A 14,124-nucleotide genomic window follows, 5' to 3' on the forward strand; every position below is an offset into this window, starting at 1 on the left:
GTGATCCAAAAAAAGGAGGACTTCAAGAAAGTTCTCAGAACGGCTTAGCATTAGTAGACAGCAAGAAGATTCCACTCAGAGTGAGTCGTCTGTTATGCCTACAATTATTGCGCAATGCGACATGAAGCCATCTGAATATCTGAAGGACCCGCCACCAGCAATGTGTGATCTCTGAGAACACTGTATCTGCCATACATCCTGTAGTTGGATTGTCTAATAGGGTTTCCGCCCTGGAATCTCTAGATGATCGACAAGATCAACAAAATCCCACTCATAATGTCATTCATGGGTCTGGTGAGCCAGGTGCTATGCCTAGTGCCATGCCTAGTTCCCTGGCGGACATTCTATTGGCTCTTAAAGATGAGATGACTAGCAGGTTTACAGTTTCAGAGACCAATCAGGCTGCGATTCAAACATCCTGTGCAGTATTAGCCCAGAAACTGTAGGAAGTGTCTTAAAGAACAGACGCATTAGAGTCAGAGATCCTGAAAATTAAAGAGGCCCTACTTAGTTCTACAACGGATATGGCGAAGTTAGTGGACCAGAATAAGGAATTAAAAGATGATCTTGAGCGGCTGGAAAATCATTTGAGGAAGAACAACCTGAGGCTCATCAATGTACCTGAAGCGCTTGAGGGAACTGACATTAAGGGATTTGTAATTTATTTGTTGAAAGAAACAGGGTTGAAGAATTCCCCCGGTACTGACCTTGCACATGAGATACAGCGGATGCATCATGACCCATTTAAGAGAAATCTTTCCAAGTAGAACCCCAGGAAGATCTTGGTTAATTTTTTGACATATACTGTTAAAGACAAAATTTTATCCTCAGCTCTCAGATAAGGTGTCATAACGTCTAAATTAGGCTCTAACCCTTTTTCCTTCTCAATTAGATTGGATATATCCCGCATCATGGCAACAAGGCAGTGGGAAATGGTGGGGGGGAGACTGGAGGAATAAAATAGTCTGGGGGCAAAGGCCCAACTGAGGTTTCCTGCATCATTGCATATAATGTAGAATAACCATATGTATCACTTCCGTACGGTGGAAGAGGTAGATGCTCTTATTGTCAAGATCAAGAACAGGGGTAATGTATAAAGAGTGGCAGGATGTCAAGGAGAGCCCCTAACCAGTGAGACTATGGATCTAGATGTTAAAGTAATTTTCTATTCTCTAAAATGCCCGAGGGGATGGAGGCCAAATAGGCTAATGGAAGGGAGGGTTTCCCATGGGTTGAGGGGTCCCTGAGTGGGCGGGGGGGCGGGGGTGCACGGGGAGCAGTGGGTAAAAAGAAAAAAAAATCCTCATTCATGTTAATAATTAACCGTCTGTTTTGTGATGGCAGGGACCCCTTCACTGATGAGTGAAGTGAAATTTCTCTCATGGAACGTCAATGGATTAAGGTGTCCCCGTAGACCACGGCTGGTTCTGAAATATTTAGAGCTCTCCCCTGCTCAAAGCGGTCTTATTCAGGAGACCCATTTAAGCTATATAGAGTGCCGTACCATATTTTCTAAACATGCCTGGGTAAAATCCTTTTGCACTTTGAGCAGACAATACATAGTAAGGGGGTCAGCTAAACTGATGAAGCAGGAGGCAGGTTGCTCTATTAAAGCTGTCAAAACCTACAAGTCAGGGAGGTGGGTAGTGGCCCTGTTGGATTTCGGAGGCTTAGAGTTGGCATGTGCTTCCTTTTATGGCCCCAACACAGACGATCGAGCAACAGACTAGCAAAAGGGCCCTGGAAGAATAAAGAAGCAGAGCACATATACTGGGAGGTTTATATGTTCCTTTCTTCGTCACCTGTTGCTTTTTATTGTTTCTTGTGGTTAAAATCAGTTGTTACAATGTACCAATGCTATTTGCTTTTGGCATTAGAACAAGCAATATAAATGCGGGCGGCCCACTGGGTTGTAGGCGGCAGGCTGTGTACAACAAAGATTGTTTTGAAGAGAATAACACAAAGATTTGATACTAAAATCTAATAAAGCTTAATTTACATAAAAAAGATAACCAAGTCTGAATACAGAAATTATATGCTGAATGAATAATGTCAACTTTAAAGAGAATAAAAAGAGAGCTGAAATAAATAAATACAACAATGGTTTAAAATCCAAATTGTTTTTAGAAAACCCTATTAGAGGAAAATGTTGCAGTCAGGGAGAAAATCATTGTACCAGGATAAGAAAAAGTTAAACGCAGAATCTTTCAAAATTAAACTAGATTTTAATTTCAGTAAAAAAGCTGCATTGGAAAAGTCTGATATATTTTATATTCTCACTTCTGAGTAAGAATATTTCTTTAAATGGGTCAAATTCTGAAATTATTACATTTCAAACCTGAAGACCTGATGCTAAAGATACTCAAAGAATATATGTAAAAAGAAAAATACTGCTACTATCTAACAGTGGCCGCTGGCACGGATTGGGGTGGCGGGAGCGAGACGGGGGGGGTCTTCAGGGAGTTAAAGTAAAAACCACTTACAACTTTGCAGCATCTCTCCTCCTCATCTCTCGTCTAGTCCCTTCATCCACCTGAATAGGAAGCATTCAGGCTTCCAGGCTTCCCTGAGCCAATCACAATGCAGCGTTGTGATTGTTTTTAAAGCACATAATTGAGAGGCAACCGTAACACATAATATGTATCAGCCAAATGTTATTTGTATTTAAAAAAGGATAAGTAGGGAGGTGTTGTCCTTGATTAATACTGTTCTTTATTCAAATTTCATTATATAGGCAAGGGAAAAAGACTGCGCAGCTGTGCTTGGTCTAAGCATCATGGTTAGGGGTTCTGACAGGGACTGGGGGCCTGGGCAAGTCCTCTACCCAAGCTGTAATGCAGCCTGGGTGGTGAACATGCAAAGTGCGCATGAGAGATGGCCGGTCAAACATTCATGCACACTTTACAGAGTGCCCACAACTCCTCCCCGGCTCAGAGAGCAGAGTAGCCCCGCCCCACTAAGCCACTGAAGTAGGAAAAATAAAATAATAACATTGAGTTATCATTTTATTTGTCCTTTATTTACACTGCTTCAAAGCATTGGGTTGACGCTCTGCCACCTTAGCAGGGGAGCCGCCACTGCTACTTAACGGTTCTCTAAAGTGCATGTGATCCAATTCTCTCTTCAGGCAATCAATTTCAGACAGCATGTGACCCTTCACGAGCAACACCCAGTAATGTTTTTTTTTTTTAAGCCCTTCGATGCTGATGACGAGCTCAGCTCATCATCAGCCACGGGGGCGTGTGCGGATGACTAGCTGAGCTCGTCATCTAACGCGGCTTTTAGAAAAAGCCGCGTAGCGCGAAAATAACCGCCGCAGCGATGCGGTTAAAGTTTTTAAAACCTTTATTGAAAAAATCAAGGCAGCCACAGTACAACATGCAACATTGTAGTGCAATATACAAAACAGAAAGCAGGTCAAGCGTTCCATTACACATAGGCATCAACTGTCAGCACAGTAAATAATCATGAGGCGAATGTCAAAACTCCATCACATCAGGGTCCCTCAAACATGGGGAAACACAGACTGAGTGTGGTCAGCAAGGAAGGGCTAAGGAAAACACCAAGTAATGTTAACCTGGAAATAAAAAGCTCACTTATTTCAAAGTTTAGAAATCTAATGATTTTTTTATGACTCACAAATTAAAATCCATACCTGGTAGTAACAAGTAAATAAAGTTACCAAAGGACCACTTGTCATCCGTAACACTTTTTTCAATGCCTACGTCTTCATTTAACAAACAAATGTTTTCTAGATGTTTTGAGTCTTGGTTCATCATAAGGGAGTCAACTGGACAAGACTTTCAGAGGACCATCAGTTGTAGAAAGAATACTGTGATAAAGTATCCCTGATGGCAAGGAATCACCTGGTAACCTTATATACAAAAGCCCAACTCAAGAACCTTAAAACTGATCTTTATTTATGAACCCTTTAAGGAAGGGGAACAGTTGAAGACTTAACACAACATTACTGAAGAGGCAGCAGTCGTCAACAGGATCAGCCTGAGAAGAGTTAAAAAAAAAATCAAATACAAAGTTAAACCATTCTTGAAAGTAAAATATACTCACTTCCGACTTGTTTGTCAATTTGTTTCATGGGTTCAAGCCAAGTCTGGTAAAGAAACATACAAAAGACAATATCAGTACAGCTCACAGTTTAAGAGAAACTGTGCATTGAGCAATATTTAATCCCCCCAAACACAGAGGTATTGCCCCTACCTACGCATATGCATGTATAATTATTTGAAGTGTCACAGAGACCTCACAACACATACAATATGTGTAAGGGTGTTGGTCTCAAGTCTACAGCTGAGGTGCACACATGCTCAAGGTAACACTGTTCAGGACTATTCAGTAAGTGCGTAGTTTGACTGCTCTAGACACTGCACATTAATAACGTGCAAAAGACACACAGATGATGGATGGAATGCAGAGTAAATCAAACATTCTCCTCCAGTCAATAGATCTGGGTTAAATCCATCGTTCTTTTGCTCACCATGCCACCCCAGTACAGACACAGCTATATGGAAATCAGTCTTGACCCTGTGCCTCATGGGAACAGTCCAGACCGAACAGCCAAGCCAGGTCCTCCCTGGACCAGAAACAAGCATCCTGGGACCGGTTTCGAGGCATCACCCCTCCTCAGCCAGGCTAGCTTGAATTCAGTGGCACAGTCAGCCCCGGACCCACGTCTAGGCATACCCGACGCACTTAAGGCGAGAAAGCAAAAGACACCATTGTTTTTGCATTGATAACGTGCAGCAAAAGTGATCACATATTCAGCTTACCGGGATGTTCAGGGTCCAGAGCATAGGTGAGCGGTGTACTGTTACTAAATGAGTGACAATACAAACGCTTCATTGACTACATCAGGCTAAGTTAACCGATACAAACATTTCTTAAAAGGAAGTCTGCCATCTATCACGATCTGGTTGCACCGGGCAGAACATGGTGGAACTTTCCATACTCATCACGTGCTCACGGTCATACATTTATTCTGGACTTGGTGCATTAGATACATCACAAAGCTGAACTGCATACCCAGTGCACCATTAAAGACTGCCCATGCGCCACCATATACTCATTGGGCAAGGCTACGGCAGAGAACAGTAAACTTGAATTTCTGAGGCACTGTTCGAGTTATAACATGGAGTGCCCGCTCTGGGCATGGGCTCGTGGTGAGCAACTCTAGTTCTTACTTACCCAGTACGACTGCTTGTTCTGGATCTCGATACCAAAGTAATCGGTTTCAATCAAGTTCAGGTGCTTGAAAACCTCAGATAACAATATCTGACCATGGCACTTTAACTGGAAAGAAGAAAAAAATACAATCAGTATCTGCACACGGTTTCAAAAGCAAGGAACCATGAGTTACAAATTATTTTTTTGCGACGTTTTGTCTACACCTCTATGAGAGAACAACGCAGTATCAATCCATCAGAAAATTAGAAACTTTTTTTCTTCTGTGACTATGTTGTGAGTGACAGAATTGGTATATTATAGTACATTCTGTATACTACTAGCATTAGAGAATAATTAGAGTCATAGAGAACAAACTAGTTGTTGGTTTTTGTTCGGGAGAGTGGGTAGGGCAGGACGTTTTCAAAACTTGTGCAATCAGTCGGACATGGCAACCAGAAGACAATTTAGATGACCCAATATAACATGAAAATCATCCTTAAAATTATAATTTTGTGCATATGAGAACTAAACAGAATCCGCCTAGAGTGCATTAACATTTAAATCTGAACACATCTTTAGTAACATGCAGATCACCTAGGTATATGATGAAGGATTTAATTGAATGAAGCTGGTAAGGGTACAAATGAGATAGAACAAAGCCAATTTTCCAAAACGTCTTTGTTCTTGCGATCAAGGAGAAGCAGACACAGATCCACAAATAAAACTCCTTCACGTCACTTATAAATAATGTTAAATTCGGCCTGGAAAGTACTACTAATGCAATCATTAACCCCTCTTCTCCAGCTGATGGAAATATTTAAACATGTGCATTTCGTGCTGCACTTTCCTTTGTGCATCATTGACAAGATGGTGTCATTAAGAAGAAAAAAAACTTTTTAAAAACTTGCTGATGTGACAGGCGGGAACGCAGTACGGGAAGCAGGGGACAGGGGGGGTTATAGCCCTGCTAAGAACCCAGCGTGAAGGGGAAACAGTAGAGTTTTGTCGGCTTTCCCCCAAACTGGACTCCAGGACAGCATTGGGAAGATCCAGCAGGTGGGCATGGAAGCCTGTAGAAAGAGCTAACCCTCAGAGTGGGAAGCTGACAAGTGGAAGGCCTAGCCGCCATCCTTCGTGGTCAGCCCTGCAGAAGGCAGGCAAGGTGTGTGGCCCAGGACAGGTTGGGTCCTGTTTGCCACAAAGATTTAAAGAAGCTACTGAGAAGAACAGCGAGAAGTAGAGTCGCCCTACATCAAAGGAGGACTAGTGAAAAGGGCAGAGGAACGGCATTGCACCAGCATCAGAAGCGCAGGTCAAGCTTGCGGCAGTGGCGTCATGGTGAGAGCAAGGAGACAAGCCCTACTTGGGACCAGCTATGCAGATGCGAATGAGCAGGGCAGAGTAATGCGTGACACTGGTGACACAAGGGCATAAGCAGGGTATAGCATGGTCTGGACACAATATTTTTGGGAACAAGTAGTGCCAGTGGGGCCCTGGCTGCCGAAGTAGCTCAGTTGGGTGATTGTTAGGCTGAAGATCTGAAAGGATGAGGTTCGAGCCAGGATTTCAGAAAACATAGAGGCTCTAGTATTCCCTTTTAAGAACGCAAAAGGGATAGCGCTGCCCTTATCTTGAATTTGCTTCAGACATATAGTGGACATTTGAATGGATTTGGCTATTGGTTCCTTCTGTGTTGCAATGAATGGGTGCAGTCTCTGTGCCTCATGTCAAGAGTTCTAAGCTTCCTTAACTCTTCTAGTGAGGGAGCTCACATTCTGCTGTTCTGGGCCTGGACTCAACAACCCACACAGCCCATTCAAACAGTCAACAGCCAAGAGGATGGCGGAAGGGCAGGCTTGAGCAAATATCCGGATTCTTGGGGTGGGCCAGCTTATTCAGGTGGTGAGAGCCGCTGCGGTAGTCCATGGGAAGGATAGCTCATCAGCCACACAGTCACCTCTTTCAGGCAGGAGTACAATGCTCTCTCAACTAGCAGGTTTAGCAATGAAGTTAGCAAGCAACCTCTCCGAAGTAGTGAGGGCGAAGGCTGAAAAAGAGCTCCTCTAAGCAAGAATACACAGGGCTTTCAAATACCGCTTACCCCCAAATTAGAAGAGTTTATCACACCCCCCCCCCCCCCCACCCCCGATTGATCATCATACCAGAGAAGGAACAGAACCACTACCCCCTTATCCATCACCTCTCCTTTTCCTACAGCAAATCAGTCAATAACGGGCTAGACCAACAACTGTGCCCAGTTCTTAGAAATCAGTTGATGATGCAGTGGATATGGGGGTGGTTATAGGGAAAGAGCTCTGATTGCTAAGGTCAATATGGGGGCTACCTTTAGACTCCTGGTAATTCTTCCTATATCTTGCAGTTGCAGAGTTTGCAGCTCAGGAAAATGTCTACTTTGATAAATGCAAACGAATGGACTGCTCCATTTCCTGGGTGCACTTTAAGATATTCATCTTTTTCACCTAAAGGGCATAACACAAAACGTACCCAGAAAGGGAAAAAGTTGCACTACCTGGATGACATCCCCTTCATGAGTAAGTCCGAAATTAAGGAATGCGCTAAATTGCTAAAGTCCTTCCAGGTTTAGGCAGAATCCCCAGGCACCTCTCTAGCTGGAGGCAAAGAGTGGGCCCAGCAATCTACCTGCCTTCTTGGCTGGGGTTTGCTGGCTCTCCATAGACAAGGTCATGGCCCTTAGGGAAGTAGTAACATTAATGGAGGCATGAGGAGGCTACCTTTAAGAGAGAGTCAGCTGTTGGGGATCAGATGAAGTTTGACACAAAGGTGGATTTTTGCACATAGTCTAGCCCTCCTGACTGCAGCGTTGGCCAAAAAAACTACCATGAAAGACTACCAGCATGAGTGAGCGATGACCTTAGAATGTGGGACGTTTATGCGCGAGTTGAATGATGCTACACTACACTATCACCACATACCTTAAAGCAACCTTAAAAAAAGCACATTCCTTTATCAGGGTACTACTCTCATTTTCGATTTACTAGAAATTTCCTCCCAAGGTTGCAAAGACAATTGCACCTGACTAAAAGTTCCAATATGTAATGCCAGTTCTGCGGTATAACTCTAACATTTATTTATTTATTTTGAAAGTTTTATATAGCGCGAACAAGACTCTTACGAGTATCAGAGCGCTTTACAGACAAGTGTAAGAAAGAAACCAAAAAATGTAATAAAAACAAGGGATAGGTGCAAACATGGTACAAAACTTAAACATGTAAAGTCAGTTATCTTGACAGAGCAAATGTCAGCTAGTTGAGGATAAATACATAGATAGGAACAATAAAACGAAAGGTAGCAGAACAGACAGGATCCCGTGAATCGAAATTGTCAACTTATGGAAATCACCCAAATTTGCATTGCAGAAACTTCTTTCAGTGAGGCTGCAAGTACATAGCTAGATGAATTAATTTCTGCTAATTATCCCAACTTGAGGCAAGACTGATTAAATAAGACGGGCGTAGGCGTGGCCATTGTTAACAAAACAAACCTTGCCCTTAATAAGGCTACATCTGAAAAACAATATGCAGAGGATTTGTTAACTTGCCAAAGATGCTGGAATGCTTGCATGTGAAGTTTGTTGCTGCCCTATCACCACCCCTCAAACCTCAGCTGAGTTGTCCATCTTCCCTTTTAGATGGTATGGGCAATTGTATCTTTAAGAAAAACCACAGAATAGTGTAAGGGGACTTCAACTTCTGTCTGGAATCCTCTCAAACCAGGGTTCAGAACTGCTTGAAAGTACTAAAGGTTTATGACCTCTCATAGTTTAATCATGAATTGACACAATAAAGGAGACATCTTACTTCCTCGGACATACACTGCATTTCTTGTCTGTACATTATTGCCATGTTCAGACAACATAGGAGTCCCATTTGTCATCCAAGGATAGGATAGGATAGGAATTTGTAGAGAGCGCTAAACCAGAAAGCTGTCATGGCGCTAGGCGGGACGATGGGGAAGCAGACAGTCACCAACTACGAGGCGAAAAGCCAGGTCTTTAATATCTTTTTAAAGGAAGCAAGTGAGTTTGCCGTGGTGATAAAAAGAGGCAGAGTGTTTCAAAGTTTGGCGGACGCCACAGAAAATGAGCGGCCCCCTCACCTGGAGCAAAGAAATCTAGGCGAGACAAGCTTCTTCTGGATGGAGGACCTTAAGGTTCTGCCTGGGGTGTACCAGTGGAATAAGGTGAGATGATTCAGTACTATGCATGGCCTTGTACGCCAAATTCAGAGCCTTAAAGGTGATGCGCTTCCTGATTGGAAGCCAATGCAAGACACAGATTCCTTCTCTAATGGACTGATGTTTGGGAATGTTTAGTATGAGTCTTGCCACAGGATTTTGTACTACCTGCAGCTTGTTCAGGGAGCCTTTACTGACATTGAGGTATAATGCATTGCGATAGTCAAGCCGGGAGGTGACTAGGGCAATGATAGTGGGCCGATGGAGATCTGAGGGAATATATGGCAGCACTTTCTTAAGCATTTTAAGAATATGAAAACAGGTACTAACCGGATACGGATAGGAAAGCTTTATTCGAGTTGCATACTCATAAAAGCACAACATATATTTTAAAACTTCACAATTGATAATAAAACATTTAGTCAGATACATATTTATAAAACAGTTGTGCAAGTTTTATCAATTTAAAAATTAGCACAGATTTAAAACAATAATCAAAACACATTTGAAGAGAGAGCTCTCCGCCTAATGGACCAGGCCCACCCCAAATACTTAGCTATTCCCATGACAATAGGCTCCTCCGTGGTGGTACAGATAATTCTCTGAGCCTCAACAGCACTGGATGTCCCAAGGTTCTTACAAACTGGGGCTAACCATACCCTTCTTGGGGTGGCATAGGCGTTACAAGCAAATAGGAAGTGACCCACACTTTCATTAATTGCGCCACATGCTGGGCAGCACAGGGTATTCAGACTCTTCCACCTGCCTGTTAAATGTCTCAGGGGGAGGGAGCCAGATCTTAGCTAGAAAAACAACTTCCTGTCCATAGGGACAGTTATGCTGTCCCAATACTGTTCTAATACGGGACACATTTTGCTTACCAGGAAACGACCACCCATCGAATCAGATTTTGCCCCCCTCCAAAGCCTACCATCTATCCACTCCCAGTATAGAGTTTTGAGTGTGTTTTTGCTTGGGAAAACTTCCCCCGCGGGATTATCATAGAGGTTGGAAAGACCCAGTTCACCTAACATTACCCTTAAGTTTTTCAACCATGGTATTTTATGGAAGGTGTCCATTTTAATTATTGCCAGAAACCCATCTGCATAGTGCTTAATCTCGGGAGTGGACCAAAGTCGTCTCCAATATAAAATAGGACGCAATCTAGCTCGATCGCTGACAGATCTTCTCCCCAGGTTAAGACTAAGAGGGATTAGTGGGGTGCTCTGGGGGAGTCCCGTAATTCCCCTAAGGAACCTGTTCTCTGCTATCTGTAAAAAAGTAAACTTATCAAAACCATGCGGTTCACCTGGGCATCGAAAGACAACCCCTTGTCAAAGATGACTCCTAGGTTTTTGGCAGTTGTCACTGGAGCGGGAAGAGGGCCGCAGGTTTCAGTCCACCAGGCAGCAGACCAGATTAAGGGCTGAGTGCCAAAATACAAAACTTCGTTTTTTTCGTTATTAATTTTAAGAATTGTCCTGCATCCAGCGTATTATGCTGGTCATACATGTATTGAACCTTTGAGCAACCAGCTGCAAATCATCAGAGATTGATATAATGATTTGCGTGTCATCCGCATAGGAGAGGATTTGGAAGCCGAAAGATCTCCCCAATGAAGGCAAGGGAGTCACATAAAGATTGAAAAGAGTGGGGCTAAGTGAGGAGCCCTGGGGTCCCCACAAGGAAGACTGAAGGATTTGGCTTTAAATCCGCCGTAGCTGACTACATTGGGTCTGTCGTGCATAAAAGAGGGGAGGAGCTGTAAGGCCTTCCTAGTGACACCAACATCCCACAGTCGCTGAAACATGCGAACTGGGGAAATGGTGTCAAACGCCGCCGAGAGGTCCAGCAGGATCAGCCCTGGTGACCCGCCCCGATCGACCTGCATGCAGATACAGTCTGAGGCTGCAACCAAGGCGGATTCAGTGCTGTGCCCTATATAGTCAATCAATCAATCAATCAAGGCATTTATATAGCGCGCTACTCACCCAGAGGGTCTCAAGGCGCTTGGGGGGGGTCGTCTGCTACTGCTCGAACAGCCAGGTCTTGAGCTGCTTCCTGAAGGAGAGGTGGTCCTGGGTGGGGCGAAGGTGGGTGGGGAGGGAGTTCCATGTCTTGGCGGCCAGGTAGGAGAAGGACCTTCCTCCTGTGGTGGCTCTTCGGATGCGGGGGACGGCGGCGAGGGCGTGGCTGGTCGGAGTGAAGAAGTTGAGTCGGTTGTTGAGGTATCCTGGGCCTTGGTTGTGCAGGGCTTTGTGTGCGTGGGTGAGGAGTCGCAACGTGATTCTCTTGTTGATCGGGAGCCAGTGCAGGTCTCTCAGGTGTTCGGAGATGTGGCTGTGTCGGGGGATGTCCAGGATGAGTCTTGAGGCGTTCTGGATCCGCTGAAGTCTCTTCTGGAGTTTGGTAGTGGTTCCGCCGTAGAGGGAGTTGCCGTAGTCCAGTCAGCAGGTGACAAGGGCCTGGGTGACCGTCTTCCTAGTCTCGGTGGGGATCCACCGGTAGATCTTTCGTAGCATGCGCAGGGTGTTGAAGCATGACGAGGAAACGGCGTTGACTAGTCACAAAAGTCTTGGGTAGGATTCAGGAGTGGAGCTCCTGGGGGCTCAGTAATTTCTCTGATGACTTTGAAGAGCATGCTAGACGAGTTATCGGCTGACCTAATTTTGTCAGTAAAATATTGGGATTTCGCCTGGAAGATGGTACTCTTATAGTCCTTCTAAGTTCATCAGTGAAGCACGGGGCTGAGGGTTTGGCTCTCTAAGTAATACAGGATTTAACAGGAGCGACAGTGTCCAATGCGTTGGTAATCCAGTCACGGAAACCCTCTACTGTTGTAGGATAAGCAGTAGGGCTACTGGCCAAGGTTAAGATCAAAGCCTCCTTCCAGTTAGTGGCCGTGACCTTATGTATTCTTCTACTGAATATATTTTTGGGAGGCAAATTAGACGTGACCTTAGTAAGAGAGGGAAAGGTGACATCAAACTCAACCAGCCCATGGTCAGCCCAGCTAAGAGGCAGGACAGCCTTGATCTTAAGATTACTGTGGTTTACAAAAATACCGTCCAGAGTGTGGCCGACCCTGCGAGTGGGAGAGTGAATAAGTTGCTCAAAGCCCAAGGAATTCATGAGATCAAGAAAGTGTACCGAATCAGTATCCAGGTTACAATCAAGATGGAAATTGAAGTCCCCAAGAATTGGGTAGTGTATCATGATAGCAAAAGGTTCTAAAGTCTGGCCCAATATTTCTAGAAAATTTGCCCTGGTCCCTGGAGGACGATAAACCAGAAGGCCTGAGAAAATACAGTTTTCTCCAGATTTAATACCAAAGATGGCCGCTTCTAGAAGCTATCCCGGGGCTCCCACCAGCGGGTTGAGGGTACAGTTTAGAAAGTCTTTAGCCACAAGGGCTAGGCCGCCACCCATTCTGTGGAGTAGGTCATGTCTAAGGATAGTGTAGCCTGGGGGGACAGCAGCGGTCAGGTCGGGCCCTGAGTGTTCCTTAGCCCAGGTTTCAGTGATAAAGAGGCAGTCCAGAATAAGCGTAGTAATGGTCAGGGCAATTTCGGTCTTATGCTTAATCATGGAACGGGCGTTAATAAGTGCTCCCTTAAGAACAAAAGGTCTACTGGTTATCGGGGGCCGTAAGTATGCATCTCTGCACCTCCCAACCCCTGCGGCCAGTCTAAAGGACCCAAAAAGGAGGCCAGACCATTAATGGGGCAAAAATTGCACTGTTGGCAATGATCAGCCTCCCCTTAGTAAAGTTTATACTAGGTACACACTTCCTATGCTGAGATTTAGGTCGTAGTGCAAGTAGTTGTGACCTAGAATACATAATTTTCTGGCAGTTACTATATTTAATGGAACCTGCAGCATGCCTGGCCCCCGGAGCAGACAGGCTTGCCTTTGGCGCGCCAGCGGCGCGCTCAGGGAAGCATCTAAATAATATGCCCCTTCACCGGCACCGGAAGAGAGGTGGGAGCGGAGAGAGAACTAGTCTGCCGACCCAGAAATATGGCGTCTAGCTCGGTCATGCAGAGGAACAAAGAGGGCATCAAGAAGATTCTTTCCAGGGCTATTCCCGCTAAAACGGGAAGAGTCAAGGAAAACTAAAAGGTAACAAAAATGCTCCCAAAGGCCTAAGGCAGTAAAATAAATAGTCAGATAAAAACCTATAAAAACGCTAAAAACAGCGAGATTAGCTCCGCAATAAAACAGGAACAATGCGATTAGCAGCGTGAAAGGCTACAGAGTAGTATCAAGACAAGGACACAGGGTAGTAGGCAAGTGTGACTTAATCCACGCGTCCAAACTTCCATACAGCATTATACCCCACTCAACTCAATATTTAAGAATAATAAAACAGTCATTTTCGGAGAAAGATTAAGAGCCCATAGCTCATCTCCCTGAAACTCTTCCTCCACTCTCCCCATCCGAGGAGGTTAAAACCCTTTGGCAACTTTTAATTCCAACATTAAACAATATTTTGATAAACTGGCTCCAAAGCAGCCCAACGAGTTGAATGCTGGTTCATAGGGACTAATCTCTTGATTCAAGACACTGCATACTGCTGCACTAGCACTTCACATATTTTACATCCTTTTCACCAAGCAGAACTAGTACACACTCAAATTGTTCAATTCTCAAACTCAACCATATCATTTTTAAGGTTGAGGACGACCTGGCAGCCCCACAAGTACAACAAACTCAATTACAGCCTTG

General features: G+C 44.4%; 1 protein-coding gene across 2 annotated transcripts in view; it reads right to left on the reverse strand.

Moving 5' to 3' along the window:
- The window catches only part of FARP2 (FERM, ARH/RhoGEF and pleckstrin domain protein 2), a 1,631,776-nt gene that overhangs the window by 1,254,916 nt on the left and 362,736 nt on the right, over positions 1 to 14,124 (reverse strand). For both annotated transcript variants that reach the window (XR_015300958.1, XM_086944011.1), the window contains exons 3-4: positions 5,203 to 5,307; positions 4,069 to 4,111 (exon numbers count right to left, since the gene is read on the reverse strand). Coding sequence is in view for 1 of the 2 variants with exons in the window: in XM_086944011.1 (XP_086800137.1) it covers positions 4,069 to 4,111; positions 5,203 to 5,307 (148 nt within the window). In the remaining variant the exon portion in view is untranslated. The remainder of the gene's footprint in view (positions 1 to 4,068; positions 4,112 to 5,202; positions 5,308 to 14,124) is intronic.

This window comes from Lissotriton vulgaris, chromosome 11 (genome assembly GCF_964263255.1).
Source record: "Lissotriton vulgaris chromosome 11, aLisVul1.2, whole genome shotgun sequence".
In the NCBI taxonomy this organism is placed as follows: Eukaryota; Metazoa; Chordata; class Amphibia; order Caudata; family Salamandridae; genus Lissotriton; species Lissotriton vulgaris.